The sequence below is a fragment of the Vigna umbellata genome, chromosome 9 (genome assembly GCF_029865625.1).
Source record: "Vigna umbellata cultivar VRB3 chromosome 9, Vumbellata_1.0, whole genome shotgun sequence".
In the NCBI taxonomy this organism is placed as follows: Eukaryota; Viridiplantae; Streptophyta; class Magnoliopsida; order Fabales; family Fabaceae; genus Vigna; species Vigna umbellata.
The window spans coordinates 17,753,054-17,771,326 of record NC_142173.1 but is presented as its reverse complement, the minus strand read 5'-3'; the positions used below and the strand labels follow the sequence as shown (position 1 = coordinate 17,771,326).

Sequence of the window (18,273 nt, the reverse complement as noted above, 5' to 3'; positions counted from 1 at the left end):
ATCATAGGAAAACATTATAGGGGGTGAATAATGTTTTCAAAACTTTTCGCTAATCAGTCTCTAATGAATATTCAAGGATGGGTGATTAAAAAGGTTGTTTAGATAATGGAGTTCATAATAATCGTTTAGGAAAACTTTTCCTAAAGACATCATATAATTATTATTTTGATTATCACTTGAACTAAAATAATTATTTATATTTTAAAACAAGCATGTGGGTAAACATTTTAAATAGGAAATACAATAATGCAAGTGTTTTATATTGGTTCACTCAATTCAGAGCTTTGTCCAATCTCCTCCAAGAACTTTTGAGAGCTTCCATATTAATCTTGACCAAGTACAAACTACTCTTGATATACATCGAGTATTATAAACTACTCTTGGTTCCCAAGTATTATGGTCACTACTAACTACTCCTGGTATTTGAGTATTTTAACCACTCCTGGTATCCGAGTATTCTAACCAGTCTTGGTATTCGAGTATTTTAACCACTTCTGGTATCTGAGTATTCTAACCACTCTTGGTATCCACCCTAGACAAATGTGTAGACATTTAACTCCAATGACCAAAACAACAAGTGTTTTGATTCTCTTTAGAATTTACAACCATAATCAGTGTTTTGATTGCAATTACAAATTTGAGTAACTATCTAAGAGAGGATAAGTACAATACAATAAAACCTAAAAACTTGTGAAATTGTTTCTTTTGGATTGAAGAGCATCATATGATATGAGCTTGAACAATAGTAGATTAATTCTTCAATGATCTTTCTTGTATTTTCTCTCTATTCTTTTCTCTTCTCCTTTTTAATTCTGAGTTATTTCAATAACCTCTCCAGCTTCTTTAGCTTCTTCTCTTTTGTGAATCTTCTTTATTTAGCCCTTTAGAGAAATTACCATTTGACACAAAGGTAAATTCTACATACATTTCATAGCCTTCTTAGATAAGAGGTTGAGCAAAGTCTAATCCTTCTTAGATATGAGAGACACCCACGACTTGTTACGTTGTGTCCGGGTTCAGAAGAAGTATAGGAAGGACGCTGGCGTGGGAGTTAAGTCTTGGGACTTACAGACTACGACGAACGCCTTCATAAAGGCCCACCCATTCGGGTGCAGTTAGGTAGGAGCCACGTTTAACTCTTACAGAACACTCATATGAAACTTGAAGAATGGTAACCGAATGGACATGTCGCGAAATATTGTCGCGTACGCATAGAAGAAGTCTGATGCGTAACCCTCCCTCCCGTGGCATGCCCGTTCGTTCTGTTTGCAAATACGAGCTTAAAACACTTAATGTCCACAATCTCCCCACCACGTTAATTGCACCCCTGAAATCCTCCAAGGACCGAACGTCACAAAAGTGGGAAACATAGTTCTTGACCTCGTGTGGAGCCCAACTATACTTAGGAACGAGTGGCAGCGGTGCGAAAGACACTATCCATTCCCCAACAGCATCTACTTCTAGGTAGTCATCACACCCTCTTCGATAGGAGCAACATCATTATTTATATGTACGACTACTCCTCCGTCGATCGAAGCTTTTCCCTACTCGATTGACCCTAGGATTGAAGAGCCAACGAAAGACAACGCTAACTATGATCCACCATCAGCATACCTCGACCTTCCCTACATACAGACTCCTCAGATGAAGAAAGCTCCATAGTCGACATTATTACCTTAGACAAAGAAGATGACTGAAATTATCGGTTACAAGAGTAGGAAGAATAGCAAGTGTGAAAGTGAGATCGATCCCACCCCTTATTTTATAGACAAAGAAGGGGTTTCATTGAGCAAATCTCAAGCGTTGAAGCCAACGTGATCCAACGATCAATGAGGCATGACCCTTCATTTCAAACGGGTGCATGAATCCCGAGAAGTCATGTGTCCCACTCACATGAGTTACATGTTCTTATAACCGCCACATTAACTGTCCACAGAAGCAACTGCTCTAAGACTGGCGGTTCAGCAAAATCTATTCCACCATAACACGCATGGTCATCTACTTACCTTAAAGAAACCCCTACGCATATCACCTATAGAAGACATACTCAGGCTTGGGGGCCCTGTGTATAGTATGACTGTCCGGTCAACCACTGATCGAACAGTCAACAAGCCTATGGTCCTACATGAGCTGGTTGGTGAACTGATCGGTCGAATTATAAACAGAGTTAACACCAAGGATAATTACATTAACCCTAAGCTAGATCATTACCATTGGGGTCGTAATTAGACCAACATCAATCAGAAGCCCATCCCAAAATCTACAAATGCATGTTTGGTATTCAGGTAGTTGGTTACATTGACTACACATTTATTGTTAGTGCTATGAGACAAAACTGACTTTTATATCGAAATGTTTTCAATAAGTAACATCTATCTAAAACGAATCAAGAACACTTAATAATAGCTTTGGACTTAATATTAAATTAATGGTTCAAAATGTATTTTAATAATAAAATAATCTCACAAAATTATAAGACATAATTAAATAATTTCTTTATGTATCTTTATACTAGAATAAATGTTTTCATTTTATTAAGAACTAATTAAATAACTGTTTACACATTTAAGATCAGATTGTTAATCTAACCTTTTTCTTCAACAGAATATTATAGACTGAATTTCTACAGGTCTAATGACGTGATTTTGAAAACCAAGTTTTCTCCGCATTAAAAATTAAGAAGGTCATAATTCAAATATCTCACACACAATTTCGTCTTATTGGAAAGCGTGTTGTATTAAAGAAAGAAACGTGTGAACAATCGAATGGCGAAATGTAATTAGTTACATATCATAAATATTAAGTTTATATGATATCTTAGTTTTTTTTCATAAGTAATATATATATATATATATATATATATATATATATATATATATATATATATATATATATTTACAAGATAGTTTGACTCAATCATAAATAAAATTCATTTTAATGTAATTAAGTTGAATTGGGTAACAAATTGTATTGTATTGTTTTTTCGTGTATTGAATTAATTTGAACGATAAACTTATAATACTTTATTTATTAGATTATTTGGAACTTGAATTAATTTTTGTAAAATTTTTGTCAGTTTTTAAAATTAAGTTAATAACCAAGAATTATAATCTTTAAAAAAAATATTCAGAATATTAAAAAATTATTCAGAATATGTTGGATGAAGTTTTTATTTAAAAAAAAAAAGATAATCTAATTCAGTATTTTTTTTAATGAGTTAGATAGTGGTTCTGTGCGAATCGTAATCCAATCCACAAACACCTTTATTAGAGACTAAAATGACTATTATTAAAGCAAGTTTAGTCATTTGGATTTAATGTTTGGTAACTAAAATCATATTTTAATAAATATAAGGAACTAAAGTAATTTTTTTAAATTTTAGATTTCAAAGATTGATAAAAATTAAAAAAAATTATGAATATAGATGGAAAATAATTTAATTCCGCGAAATTAAATATTAAAAAAGTTGAATCACGTTAACATAAGCAAATAATGAATAAAACGTGATCTAGAATTTGTGACTTAGAAATTTACATTAATATCTTAATGTGAAGTCCTCCTCCTATGTATGAAATGAACAAATATTGTAAATTGACAACATTAATTATTCCTTGTATCCCCTTGAAGATTTTATGTACACACAAGAGTGAATGATTGAATGAAATGAGTGTGAAAGGTTGAAAATTAGGAATGAAAAGAAAAGAATGGTAGGGTTTGTGTTTGTGTTTGGAGACTAAGATGGTGGAGAAGCATCCTTCTTGTTGAAGTAAAAGTAGGATTTCTTGGGAGAGGAAGTGGAAGAGAGAACAGTAGAAAAACCATTGTATTTTCCACCAAATTTTGATAACCCTATTTTCGTCAGAAAGTTAAACACTTCATTGTCTCTCACAAATGGCTGGGCCATGTACTCTTCAACTGCCATCCACTGAAAACAAAATATCACATTACAATCATTATATTTTCTTTTTTTCAGATCAAACTACTTTTTTTAAAATTAATTATCTGTAAAATTGTCTCTAAATTGTTTATGAATTGAATGCTACCTGAGCTGCTTCAATTTCTGAAACTTGTCTCTGAATCTCAAAGGAACGAGGTTGCAACATGCAAACGAAGAACAACTCTGATTTTCCGAAGAAAGCCTTGTGCCTTTCCCTGATACCAGAAAGAACACAGATAATTAAGGCCATGATTAATGATTCAGTATTAATTTAGTTTAGTTTAAATAAACAATCTAATAGTCCTAATCTCTCTAACACAGTATGTACTGTTATCTCATGACTTACTTGAATGCTATGACCTCCACAAACTCTGTTTCTATCTGAAAGAAGAAAAAGTATTAGACACAGAAATGGAGAAAGGATTTAAATTATATATATTCTGATCCTTTTTAGCTTACCCCCGTTTCTTCTTTTACTTCCCTTATCGCAGCAGTGCAAATATCCTCACCCTGCAAACGGAATTCAGATTAAAAATAATAATTAAGCCTACAAATTCATCCTTTTAAATGCAAAAACATTAACCATGATTCATGAACAATGATTTTTTAGCATACTTCATCAACGCCTCCAGTAGGCAACTTCCAGAATCCCGTGCCACTAAACCTACCATTGCTCTCCTGAACCACAAGCACCTGTCAAACAATCATATTAATTTTTCTTTTCTTTTACAATGTTTTGGCATTAAAATGTAAAACAATTGCATAGAAATACTGAAAAAGTTGTAATTAAAAGATGCAATTAAAGCATAACCAGAAAATGATGGTTCAGTAATTTCCGGGAAAGTAACTGGGAAACAGAAAAGAGGTTGATTTGATTACCTCCCTTTTGGCATTCATGACAAAAGCACCAATAGCCACGCGGTGAGAAGCATTTGCAGGAAGTGTATCAGGAGTGTTGGCAATCCAATTCACAAGCATCAAGTAATCTGGTTCAGCATGGTGGAATCTAAATCCTGCCTGCAAAACAACCACCACAACATCACTCAATGTTTCTTCTTCTCCTTTTTATCTACCAAAAGGCTCTTTCGTATGATTTATCATAGTTGAATGTCATTGTTTAGGATGAAAGATGACTTTTATAAACTTTGGTTGGTTTGATTTGTTAGTCCTTAATCTTAACGTAGGTACAGTTGGTCTATCGAAGAGAGATTTACTAGAGAGATACAAATATTAATGAGATATGAACTCAAGACACCACTCTTTATCCAAAACCTTAAGACACCACTCTTTATCCAAAACCTTAAGGCAATGGATTAACGGGTCTTTCATCTTTATATAGTATTATACTTTCTTATTTCTATCCAATGTGCGACTTAGACTCATGCTTGGATTCCCCGTACTTGGTTGGTGGTAGATTTTAGTAATTTTCATGACTAACTCTAAGCTAGGCATGTGTGTTGCAGAAAATTAGACAAATGATTACCTTAACAGCAGGATCCACGAGGTTAGAATGTTCTCTGGCCAGCTTGATCCACACTCCCCTCTTACCCTTTAAGAACCACATTGTGAAGTGATGAGTCCAAACCAGAATCTAATAAAAAGTAGAGCTATGAATTGGTATTGCTACTTTTACACTTTGTACCTGTTCCTTCCATTTTGATATTGAGTCTTCTAGCAGAAAGGCAAAAACAGAGGAATCCATAGACTCTTCCATGCTTACTATGACTCCCCCATGTTGGTCTTCAACTGCTCTCAGTGTTTCAATGCCTTTACTTGCCACTTCCTCTTCTTTGGACAAAGAAGCCAAGGTGGCTGACATGTATGATCTATGGAAACCAAAACTGTTCTCCATGCCTAAAAGGGTGTTCAATGCTGATTAGAGCTTAAAATATGAGTAACAATGAATCTGTTCTGTTTTCTTAAAGAGGAAAATCAGTACTTTTGTCAATTATAATGGTTATGGCTAAACTGTTTGATATATGTCAAAGTGAAGAATTACCATTTTTTTATAATGTCCGATATTAAATTAATGGATGATTTTTGTTCATAGAAAAAGGAAATATAAGATAATCTCAACTCATTTTCTCTTATAAGACCGAGGAGTAAACATTACCTTGAGCTTGAGGAATGAGAGAAGCAACAAGAGATCTAATTTGGTGTTGAGGGGCATGAGAAGAAGAAGAGAGGAAGAATTTTGAAGCTTGAAAAAGGGGTGAAGAAAAACGCTTACAAACTCTAACAAGACTCATAATGAAACCGAAAGTGCAATTATCAACTAAAGAGAGAATAGCAAGACCAAGTAATAATTAGGTGTTTATTGAAAGTAAGCAAGTTGGAGGAGAGAATCAAAGCTTGAGAACATATATAGGGAAAGGGTGATCACAAGGTGACAAATAGACAATTTCCATGCAATATATGAAGCCTAAACTTTGATTTGAATGAGTCGTTGCAGAAGATGTTTTAGTTTCTTGAGAAAATGAAAAGAGAAATCAACAAGAAAATGCAAAAGGGACAAAAAAAAATGAAGAAAAAGAGAGAGCACCACAAGTTAGCTTTTCGTATTCAAACTCAACGTAGGAACTTTGTGTCACTTTTTCTTTGAAGTTACAATGAAACGCGCTGCAGAATTCATCAACCGATATCCACGTAACGTGATACCATATTATATTCAAAAATAACGTTATTTTTCTTTGCATTAAATAAATACTAACTTTAATAATATTTTTTTAGGTTTTGTTTTATTAAACTATGTGTATGAATTATTTATTTATTTATTTGTTGTGAAAGATAATAGCCGACGCTGATGGGTACCTTAAAGATGCACAAAGTAAATATTTTATTTAGGTTTAATTTCGTGGTCTATCACTTATATATCATTGTTTTTTTCGAAATTTAAAATTTTCTTTATTTTAGTGTTAACTTTTCAATTTTAGTATATTTTACCATACACATTATTTTTCACGTATTTTGCATGCACACAAACGAATCATTTTGTAAAATTTTGACGATAAAATGGTCAATTTTATGAACATGCACTTAAAATATAGACTAAATAAATAAAAGCTGAAAAAATATGACGGAAAAATGTTTTTAACAGAAAACTTGATGGTAAAATTGCTCAAATCACGCTAATTGGATGGTATTATTATTTGTAATGAAATATAATTTTAATTAAAGTGTATTTTTGAAATTACTTTTAAACAATTTATACATATATATTTACCATTAATATATATATATATATATATATATATATATATATATATATATATAACTATTTGACAATTATTTAATTACTTTTTAGATTATCATTAACTTTATTATAAAATAATTGTGAATGGATTTTACGTAAAAAAAAAGGAAACTGTGAAAACTTTTTGTTTTGAATATTTAAAAGTGCTTATTTGTACTCCTTCCTAGGTGGCAGTTGAACATGTCAACTAAGCATACAAAGAATAAAAAAATGTTGTTGATAATGGAAGAAAAACACACGGAAACCTTAGGTACTCTTTGATTGTAGTTCTATTCTTTACAAAAAAATTTGTGAAACATAAATATAGATGAAATTACTAATTAAATCTATATTTTAAATCCATTAAATATAGTTATACTTTTTGCTTTAAATTTGGTTTTGTTTGTTTAAATTCATAGTCTATTTATTATTATTATTTTTATTTCTAATAGTTCATTCAGTGTTGGAAAATATGGTTAACAAATATTTTCTGTTCATTCAAAACTGAGAAAACCCTTAATCTCCAAGCTCTTATAACTATTAATATGTGTTGATCGTCTTTCTCTAATGCAGCTCTCTTTATTTTCTTCACTTTATCTGATCGATTAGTTACCAGTAAAAAACACTTCGACATTCAAGTAAATGCTCGATATAGTCAAACGTAATTAATGCAAGTAGTTTAAAAAGTAGTTAATGGCTTACCTACATACCATATTTATAATGCTCTTAATGGGTTGTTACCTTTAGAGAAGGCCTAACTATGGCCCACTAGGTTCCTAATTGTATTTATTGTGCTAATTTACTGATTAGGCATTAATCTTTGCTTAACTTGGACCTGTCCGTCAATGTCATTTGCCAACCAACGTTACTATCAATTCAGTCAGTATGTACACTTGCCCCCAAGCCCGAGCATTGGTATAAGTAAGGGTGAGGGATTCAAATACATCATTATCTGCTTGATCGCTTGAAGGGTGAAAAGGTCTCGTGGAAGTCCGATCATCACATCCGAATTGGTATTCGGAACCATCATATTGTTTTAAGTTTTGAGGAGGTTGGGTTGCAGACAACCATGTTACTTCGAGATTTGTTAGGCAAGGCTGGACGAATTAGGGTGCTAGGCTGGGGTGCTAGGATGCTAGGCAGGGCTGGGCAAGCTAGTGCTAGGCTGGGGTGTCAAGTTGAGCTAGCTAGGTTGGAGTGTCGAGCTGGGGTGTCAGGCTGAGTTGGGCTAGCTGGGTTGGGGTGCTAGTATTAAAGTGTAATGCAAATTCTAGAAGAATGTAGAAGCTCCTTAAATAGAAGAATTGAAATGTAATACAAGTTCTAGAATATTCTAGAAAAACCTAAGATAGGAAGAAAAATCAAGAATATTCTACATAGGTAAAAATCTAGAACATTCCACATAAGTTGTGGCTAGTATGTTCTAGAATAATCTATGGGTCTATAAATACCCATGAACTCTACCATTTGATGTATGTAGCCAACATCTATCATTTGTATGAACCAACATCTACTACAACTAAAGACAACTACAACACTTCTTCCAACTACTACTTCTACATTCAACTATCTCTACATTTTCTCTATCACATCAACTACTCCTTTCACAACCTTATAAATACTAACAGTGGTACCAGAGCTACGTTCGGTCATCTACTGGGCGTAGATAAAATTTTCAACTACCTCAAACAAAACTATAACTCATTCTACTACTTCCAAATATATTCTCAACACATGGCTACTACTAATCAAACATCATCAATTCCAGTACCTATTTTCAAAGGAGAAAATTATGATTTTTGGAGTGTCAAAATGAAGACATTCTTCCGCTCTCAAGATTTATGGGATATCATAGAAGAGGGATTCACTATTCCAGAAGACACCTCTACTCTTACTGCAGCTCAAAAGAAGGAGTTGAAAGAAAACAAGCAGAAGGATTCAAGGGCTTTATTTGTTCTTCAACAAGCAGTTGATGACACAATTTTTCCAAGGATAATTGGTGCCACAAGTGCAAAACAAGCTTGGAACACAATACAAGAAGAGTTTCAAGGAAGTGACGAGGTACGTAATGTTAAACTTCATTCTCTAAGACGAGAGTTTGAATTATTAAGAATGAAAGAATCTGAGACCATTAAAGACTACTATTCTAGAATAAAAGAAATAGTTAGTCAGATGAGAGCCTATGGGGAAAATATTCTTGACAAAAAGATCGTTGAGAAAATTTTAATTTCTATTCCCCAAAAATATGATGCAATCGCAACCGCGATTGAACAAACAAAAGATTTGGCTACATTGTCAGTCACACAACTAATGGGCTCTCTTGAAGCTTATGAACAAAGATTGAAAAGGCATGAAGAAGACTCGGTTGAAAATGCCTTTCAATCAAAACTAAAATTACGGTCTCAGAATAAAGAATATGGAGGAAATAAAAGTAGAGAAGAAATTTCTAGAAATAAAGAAAATCCTAGAAGCTTCTCTAAGACTCGTCAAGAAAAATATCCTCCATGTGGCATATGTAAAAAGACAAGTCACTTGGAAAAAGATTGTTGGCATCATGGAAAACCTCAATGCCACTATTGCAAGAAATTTGGTCACATAGAAAAGTATTGTCGAAATAAAAATAAGCATCAAGCAAACTTTGCGGAAGAAGATAATCAAGAGAAACTCTTATTCTACGCCAATCAAGAATCTTCTGGTAGAGAAGGAAGTTGGTACTTGGATAGTGGATGCAGCAATCACATGACGAAAGATCAAAGCATCTTCAAAGACATTGATAAATCTGTCAATGTCAAAGTTCGGCTAGGAAATGACACCACAGTGGAGTCTCGAGGCAAAGGAACTGTCATGGTTGAGACAAAGAAAGGTACGAAATTCATCAAGGATGTTTTACTAGTTCCAAATCTTAAAGAAAATCTTTTAAGTATTGGACAAATGATGGAGAATGGATATTCTCTTCATTTTGAGAAAGATAAATGCAAAATTTATGACAGTAAAATGATAGAAATTGGCCAAGTAAAAATGGAGAAGAGAAATAGAAGCTTTCCTATAAGCTTCAAACCTGGCACTAATATTGCCATGAAGGTAGAAGTTGATGACTCATGGCTTTGGCATAGGAGATTTGGCCACTTCAACACACATGCCTTAAAACTTCTATATACGAAAAACATGATGAGAGATCTTCCATGCTTGAAGGAGAATAATGAATCATGTGAAGGATGTCTCCTCGGAAAACAACATCGATTACCATTCTCGACAGACAAAGCATGGAGAGCAAAAGACTTATTGGAGTTGATTCATACCGATGTTTGCGGACCGATGAGAACACCTTCACATCATAACAACAGGTATTTCATCCTCTTCATCGATGACTTCTCTAGAATGACATGGGTCTATTTCTTAAAGGCAAAGTCAGAAGTTTTTGGAGTATTCAAGAAATTCAAGGCTCTTGTTGAGAAGCAAAGTGGAAAACAACTAAAAGTACTTAGAAGTGATCGTGGCAAGGAGTACACATCTCACGAGTTTGACAAATTCTGTGAAGATGAAGGCATAGAGCGACAACTTACAGTCGCATATACTCCACAACAAAATGGCGTGTCAGAGAGAAGGAATCGCACAGTTATGGAGATGGCAAGATCAATGCTGAAAGAGAAAAGTATGCCTAACACTTTTTGGGCTGAAGCAATCTACACTGCAGTTTACATTCTAAATAGATGCCCAACTAAGGCCGTCCAAGACAAGACTCCTATTGAAGCTTGGAGTGGGAGAAAGCCATCAGCTAAACATCTACGAGTATTTGGATCTATCTGCTACATACATGTTCCTGATCAAAAGAGGCACAAGCTTGAAGACAAAACTATACAAGGAATATTCTTGGGATATAGCACACAGTCAAAAGGCTATCGAGTCTACAACCTACAAACAAAACAACTCATCATCAGTCGAGATGTTGAAGTTGATGAAAATGCTTCTTGGAATTGGGAAGAAGAAAAAGTTGTTAAAAGCAACATTCTACTTCCAGTGCAACAATCTCAAGAAGAAACTCAAGAAGAGGCAGAAAATTCAGGTACGCTTTCTCCACCTCCACAACAGGAAGGTTCTTCACATGAATCTAGTCCAAGAAGAGTAAGATCTTTGGTAGGCATATATGAAACTTGCAATATGGCCATGATTGAGCCTTACTGTTATGAAGAAGCATCAAAGCAAGAACTATGGTCAAGGCAAAGGAGGAAGAAGATCAAATTAAAGATATGTTACCAAGGCCAAGATTTGAACTACAGCGCATAATGCTTGAAGTTACCGAATTTGCATTAAGGAGGAGTATTAAAGTGTAATGCAAATTCTAGAAGAATCTAGAAGCTCCTAAGATAGAAGAATTGAAATGCAATACAAATTCTAGAATGTTGTAGAAAAACCTAAGATAGGAAGAAAAATCTAGAATATTCTACATAGGTAAAAATCTAGAACATTCCACATAAGTTGTGGCTAGTATGTTCTAGAATAATCTATGGGTCTATAAATACCCATGAACTCTACCATTTGATGTATGTAGCCAACATCTATCATTTGTATGAACCAACATCTACTACAACTAAAGACAACTACAACACTTCTTCCAACTACTACTTCTACATTCAACTATCTCTACATTTTCTCTATCACATCAACTACTCCTTTCACAACCTTATAAATACTAACAGCTAGGCTAGGTTGTTGAGAACCTTGGTTTCAGAGTTTTTGAGCTCGGTTTTCAACGATCTTGAGGTAGTTTTGGAGGAGGTTTTAGACTTTGACCGAGCTATTGGTTGGGGTTGTCGAGCTTTTTGAGTTGTTGGCCGAGCTCATGTGGAGGTTGGCCGACATGTGAATAGTGATGTTGGGTTGTAGTTATTGTGTTTTCTAAGCCCTAGGCATGTTGACTGAGTTGTTGCTCATGTTGGGCGAATTGTATCCTTGTTGTATGATAGTGGATGTTGTGAGCATGTTTGTGTGTTATATCTTACTTCCGTAACCGTAAAACTAGGTTGTTTCCTTTTTGCATAGAGGGCTTTTGGTGAATTGGGACAAGGGGAAGTTGAGTTTTGCCCTTTGGACTTTGGCTTGAGTTGAGTATAATGCTTTGTTTGTAAGGCTTTGGTGAACAAGCAAATGTTTTACTCATAAGAGTTTTGGAAAGTTGGGAAAACTATTCTTGACCATAAGACTTTGTTGAGTAGGCAACATGACCTTGACCATAAGGCTTTGTTAAGCAAGCAAGGTGATTCTTGAAGTACCTCAAAAACACTAGAAGGGGAGGTTGAATAGTATTTTTGGAAAACATTTTTCACAACCCTTCTGATACAACACGTTGTCAAGCGTATAAAATATTATTTCAAAGGCTAAGACACTTGACTTGAAATATAAGTGTTGAAAAGATCAGCGTGTTATACAGAATAATTTCTACTTTGTAAAAACCTCCTTTAAAGATAAGGATCGTTTAGCTTATAGGCTCGTATATTTTTCAAAAATAAAGCTCAACTACAATGTTTTCTAAGGGGATCATTTAGTAAAGAGAAGAGAGAATAATACAAGAGATTTTATATTGATTCGCTCCAACTGAGCTACGTCCAGTCTCCTCCTTAGAGGGTTCCATTATAATCTTCACACGATTACAAATGAGTATTAGCACCACTCCAAGTACTCAACTACCTCGCCGAGATTTCCTTTGAGTATTCGCACCACTACTGGTACTCAGCACCTCGCCAAGATTTCCTTGAGTATTTGCACCACTCCTTGTACTTAACACTTCGTCGAGATTTCCTTGAGTATTCATGTCACTCTTGGTACTCAACAACCCACCGAGATTTTTTTGAGTATTCTAAGATCTATGTATCCTCGAGTATCCACTCATGCTCTAGAGAAATAGACATATGGTATGATTAGGTCCTCTAACATACCTAACTTAAAGAAATTTTTTCAATACAATATACTGACCTAACTTCCTTAGTCTACCAACATCTTTTCCACACAAAATTCTTTAAGCTCAATTAACATAACCATTGGGTTGTCTTGGTCTAGATCAGGTGCTTTAAAATCATCGTTTGTGAAAGTTATTGTCGACATGCTTCATCTAGATTTTTCAACCATATGAACCGATTGGAGGGCTTTGATATGCCTCTTTCGTGTTGATGTCATGTGACCACCTCCAGCAAAGATGCCAAATATGATGTGATTTGTTCCCCTCAATGGTCTTTCCCTACCCTGCTCCTGCTTTAGCTTATACTACAATTGATCCGAGGTTGTTCATTCATCTTATTGTCTCATGATTCCCTTCGCGAATCTCTTCGCAATCGTTGTGGGCTTCTTGTCGTTTCCACAAATTTTTTGAGGTGTATATCTTGGATCAAATCTTCAATATTGTCCTCGAGCACAACACATTCCTCTATGATGTGTCCCAAATTGCGATGGCACCAACAATGTTTGCTTCCAATAGTGTTTGCTTCCATCGACATTTGGAGGCGTCCTAGATTTCCTTGGAGAGGCTAGGAATTAAACTTTGAGTGATTCATCTAAGATGCGTAATTGGGCTGTATTAAAAGGGGTGTGATTTGTGAATTGTGAAACTATCGTCAAATCCGTAGGTGACCAAGTGTCTATATGTGATGTCCCTGCTTTTTCTCCCTTCTTTTGAGCATTCTTCTTGTCGGTTGCTTCTTCCGACCTAACTTGCTTTCAGAAGTCCCTTAAGTCCTCCAATTACTTTTGGCAACCCGAGTTTTAAGGTCCTTTAATTACATAAATGGGTATGGTGTTAGTGTTGTTACCATATGATGCATAACTATTTTGGGACTTAGATTTCTAAATTCTAGAGCCACCTTGTCAAAACATTCCATAAACACTCTTAGCGACTCATCCTTACCCTGGCGTATGTTCATGAGCACGATGAACGTCAAGTGATGAGGTCGACTTGTGGTGAACTACACTCCAAACTTTGACACGATCGTTTCCAAATAGTCAATGGAATTGGGCGACAAGCATGTGAACCATTTAAGCACCATTCTTATGAGGGATGTTGGGAAAAATTTGTACTAGACAACATCATGTGTCATATATAAACCAATAAGGGTGACAAAGGCATTGATATGTTAATCGGTGTCGGTGGACCCATTATATTTTTCAAAGGATGGCATTTTCAAGTTGTCTGGTTGGAGAGTTTCCATATTTCTTTTGTAAATGAGTGTTAATGTTGAGACGGGTTGGCCAAAGTTGAGTTGAAGCCAATATTCTCGACTAGCCCCATAACTACTTTTGTAGGTTGTTCGGTCTCCTATCTGTGTTGTTGTGTTGGGTTCCTTTTGCCTTTGATATGTAGCCTTGGGCAACATGCACTTTAGGTTATCCATCTACTGTCTCATGCGAGCGTTCTCAGCTCGAAGGGTGTTTAACTCTTCAACGCTTCTATTTTTCAAACTCTTCAGTTCTCCTAAGTTCCTACACCACTACCATGGAATCCAACTACTCTTCTATTTCTTCCACTATTACTCCATTACTCGTCATGTTCCTTGTGGTCACCATTGAGATTAAAAGTTTTCTCAACCTCATGATGGTTGTCAAAATGTTCTTGCAGGACTGAGAATACCTTTAATCTCCAAGATCCTATAATTGTCCACACGTGTCAATCACTTTTATCTAATGCAACTACATTTTTTCTCTTTACTTTATATGACTGATCGGTTAGCTGCAAAACGAACTTTGGCACTCAAGTAAGTGGTCGCTATACTCATATGTAATTAATGCAGGTTATCCAAAGAGTAGTTAATGTTTACCTACACACCAAATTTAGAGTGCCCTTAATAGGATTTTGCTTTTAGAGGAGGCCTAACTACAACCCAATAGGTTCCTAATTACATTTATGGTACTAATCTACTGATCATACACTAATATTCGCTTAACTTGAATCGATCGTCTCTATGCCGATCGACGATATTATCAATTCGGTATGTACACCTTTTAAGTTAACATAATCAAATGATTTCAAGCATTAAGTAAAATTAGGAGTTATGCTTGATTACTTGAAATTATAAAATTTAAAATTCACACATCAAAAGGTACAAATTTAAACTTTTACACTTTCAAATTTGTTTTTTTTTTCGTAAATTTGATTTTAATCAGGATGTCTTGAACTAATTGAAAATGAGATATTTTGTCTTGGTTGACATTTGAATTTTATAATCTTAACATTTGTTAATAAATGTTGATTAAGGTTGTTTTAGAACAAACACAACGTGTTTATATTTTGATCAACATCATTAAAATTTGTTTACTCGTGATGTTCGCCATAGTTCATCGTATTTTTGGAGAAGTATGATTTTTAGTGGATGTGAGTTATGATTATTTTTCAACTAACATTAATTAGATTTGTTTTTGGACAACCTAGATCAAGATTATTTCTTAATCAATATTCAATAAAACTTTTCAAGCTAATTTTAGAAAGACAATTTTTCATATGATGTCAGTTATAGAGGGAACCAGTATGATTGTGAGAGCTCTTTTGATTTTTTTTTTGTAATTTTTATCTTTTAATTAAATATAAGAAATAATGATTTATACATTAGGAATTATATACAATAATAGTAGGTATTATTGAGAATTAACATGGAATTCAAAGGATCTTGCCTAATTCATATGTAAAAGGATGTGTTTTATAATATACACACACGCGCGTGCACTCCACGTACCCACACTTACACACATACATATAAATATGAATTTGAAAAAAAAATAAGATTTGCTTTGTGAGAACCTTTTGGAGTTCTAAGCTATAAAAACTTAATTTTGATCTTATCAAGGTAACATATGATATGATCATACTCATGAATTATCACTCACCTTCTCATCTTTATTGAATGTGACATCAATATCCTTCCCCAAACTCAATATCAGAATGGTCCTCCTTGGTTTCTTGTCAGCAGGGTCCTTAACTCAATGCCTATCATAAATTTTTTGCTTATGAGTTTGTTTCACAAATAGAGAAATAATTGAAAGAGAATTTTGAGGAGAGAAAAAGGAAAGAAAAGGAATAGCAAAGGAATAGAGATAAAGAGAAAATGTTTGATGAATATTGAAAAAGAAATGCTCAGATTGTGATGAAAGAGAGAGAAGGAGAAAAATAAAAACATAAAAAGGTAAATTAGTGAAGTGAAAGAAATTAAAGAAAAGGAGTTGAGAGAAACAAAATTAAAGAAATGTGGTTGAGAGAGTTGAGGGAAAAGGACTTAGAAGAAAAGGTGTTGAGAGAAATAGAAATTAAAGAAAATGAGTTCAGAGGAAAAGAAATTCAAGAAAAAATATAAAAGAAAAGAGAAAAAGAAAAATAAACAAAAAAAAGTGACAAACAAAATGGAAATCAAATATACGGATAAAGATGATGTCACAACTTATTATTTGGCCTCAATCAATTAATAGTATGCAAGAATGAATGTACTTGAAGAAGGAGGGAATGATATGATCTTGAGTGTCTTTTGATTTTTCTTTGTAATTTTATCTTTTAATTAAATATAGGAAATAATGATTCGTATAATAGGAATTAAATGTAATATTAGTGAGTATTAAAGAGTACTAATTCAGAATTAACGTGGAATTCAAAGAGTAGCCTAATTCATCTTATTAAAGGATCCACTTTGTTGTTGTATGGTTCAAATATTAGGGTTTTTGTTGTTGTATGGTCTTTTTATATTTATATGAGGGTTAGCTAGCCCTAGGAATGTTTATAATAGGTTCTAATATGACTTCAAAAAGTTTTTAGATGATTCAAGACGAGTCTTAACTATGTTCTTCAGTTATTCTTAGAGAAAGAAAGGTTAAGAGCCTATGGTTGGAACAAGTTATAGTGATGCTTTATTGGAGGAATGCTAATGTAGTTTTGCTTATTAGTGTTTGTAGGCCAAGAGGTATTTTTGTATTTTAGGATGTTCCTAGCAAGCTAAAGGTGGCGGATAGAGTAAGGAAGGAAAGCTTATAACAACAACAAAAAAAGAGAAAAAAGAAACAATGAAGAAAAATGGAATTGGAACAAAATAAATGATGACACAAAAAACTATGAATGAAGAGGGACAATGTAGTATGGTATCCTTATCAAGTACACAAAACTCTTATGCTGGCTAGGATCCTTAAGGTGTTCTTTGGACACACTTCTTAATTCTTCTAGAAAGCAAGAAAAAGAGAAGTCACTTAGGACAAGTTAACTAAGCATGCAACACTCTCGCTAAAAGAACTCAGATTTTCAAAAGTCCAAGTGAATTGTATTCTGAAAAGTATGTTGTACATGATGGGAATGTCTCCTTATATGGCTTAAGGAGATGAGTCCATGCTACCCATGTGAGATTACATTTCCATTATATGCATGGTTAGCTATTCGATCCTAGACTAGTCTTATTGCACAAACCAAACTAAGTCTTTTATTTATTAATCCCAAAATATGTTATAATTTTTATATATTTTAGAATTAATGTCCTTTACATCATATTTACATTTTCTAGAGTTCTTGTTATTTTCGTAAATCTGTATAAATCCTCTTCAAACTCTCTAACGTTGTTCCTAGTGAGAACACCCTTTGAAGTTTGTTGGATTTGATGAACTTGCTGCTCCCTTTCTCTAACTTTAATCATATGTCTTGTAACTAATTATTGTTGTGCATTTAAGTTTCAATTCTGATCACATCAACGACTTCTTTTAATCAATATTATTCTTCATTAGACAAAATAAATCAAGGTTTTCTAAGAAAGACTATTTTTATGACCTAGATTGTTTTAATTGATGTACACTGTAGTTATTTTTTTCTTGTCAATGTCTGTAATTATTTGTTTTATTAACGACGGCAATATCATTACTTGTCAAATAGCTTGTTAGTTTTTTTTATAAATGTTGACTTGGAAAACTTTTGACTAATATTAATTTGAATTTGTTTTGACTAGTATGAATTAGGAAAACTTTTAAGTTGATATCAATCGAAAAGTTATGGACAAAACTCTATTCAATAACAATGTAAAATAAATTCATCAATATGAACCTAAATAATTATGGTTAACATCGATTGAAAGCAATATCGACTAATATCAATAAGAAAAAA

General features: G+C 33.8%; 1 protein-coding gene across 1 annotated transcript; it reads right to left on the bottom strand.

Annotated features, from left to right (window-relative positions):
• Positions 1 to 3,482: 3,482 nt before the first annotated feature.
• LOC124825005 (nudix hydrolase 2-like) lies at positions 3,483 to 6,405 on the bottom strand. The gene is made up of 9 exons (XM_047297539.2): positions 6,051 to 6,405; positions 5,580 to 5,791; positions 5,421 to 5,486; positions 4,817 to 4,954; positions 4,553 to 4,630; positions 4,397 to 4,447; positions 4,284 to 4,318; positions 4,044 to 4,152; positions 3,483 to 3,925 (listed from the first exon to the last, which is right to left on the bottom strand). The coding sequence occupies exons 1-9, from the start codon at positions 6,184 to 6,186 to the stop codon at positions 3,734 to 3,736; spliced, it is 1,017 nt and encodes a 338-aa protein (XP_047153495.1). The 5' UTR covers positions 6,187 to 6,405; the 3' UTR covers positions 3,483 to 3,733.
• Positions 6,406 to 18,273: the final 11,868 nt, after the last annotated feature.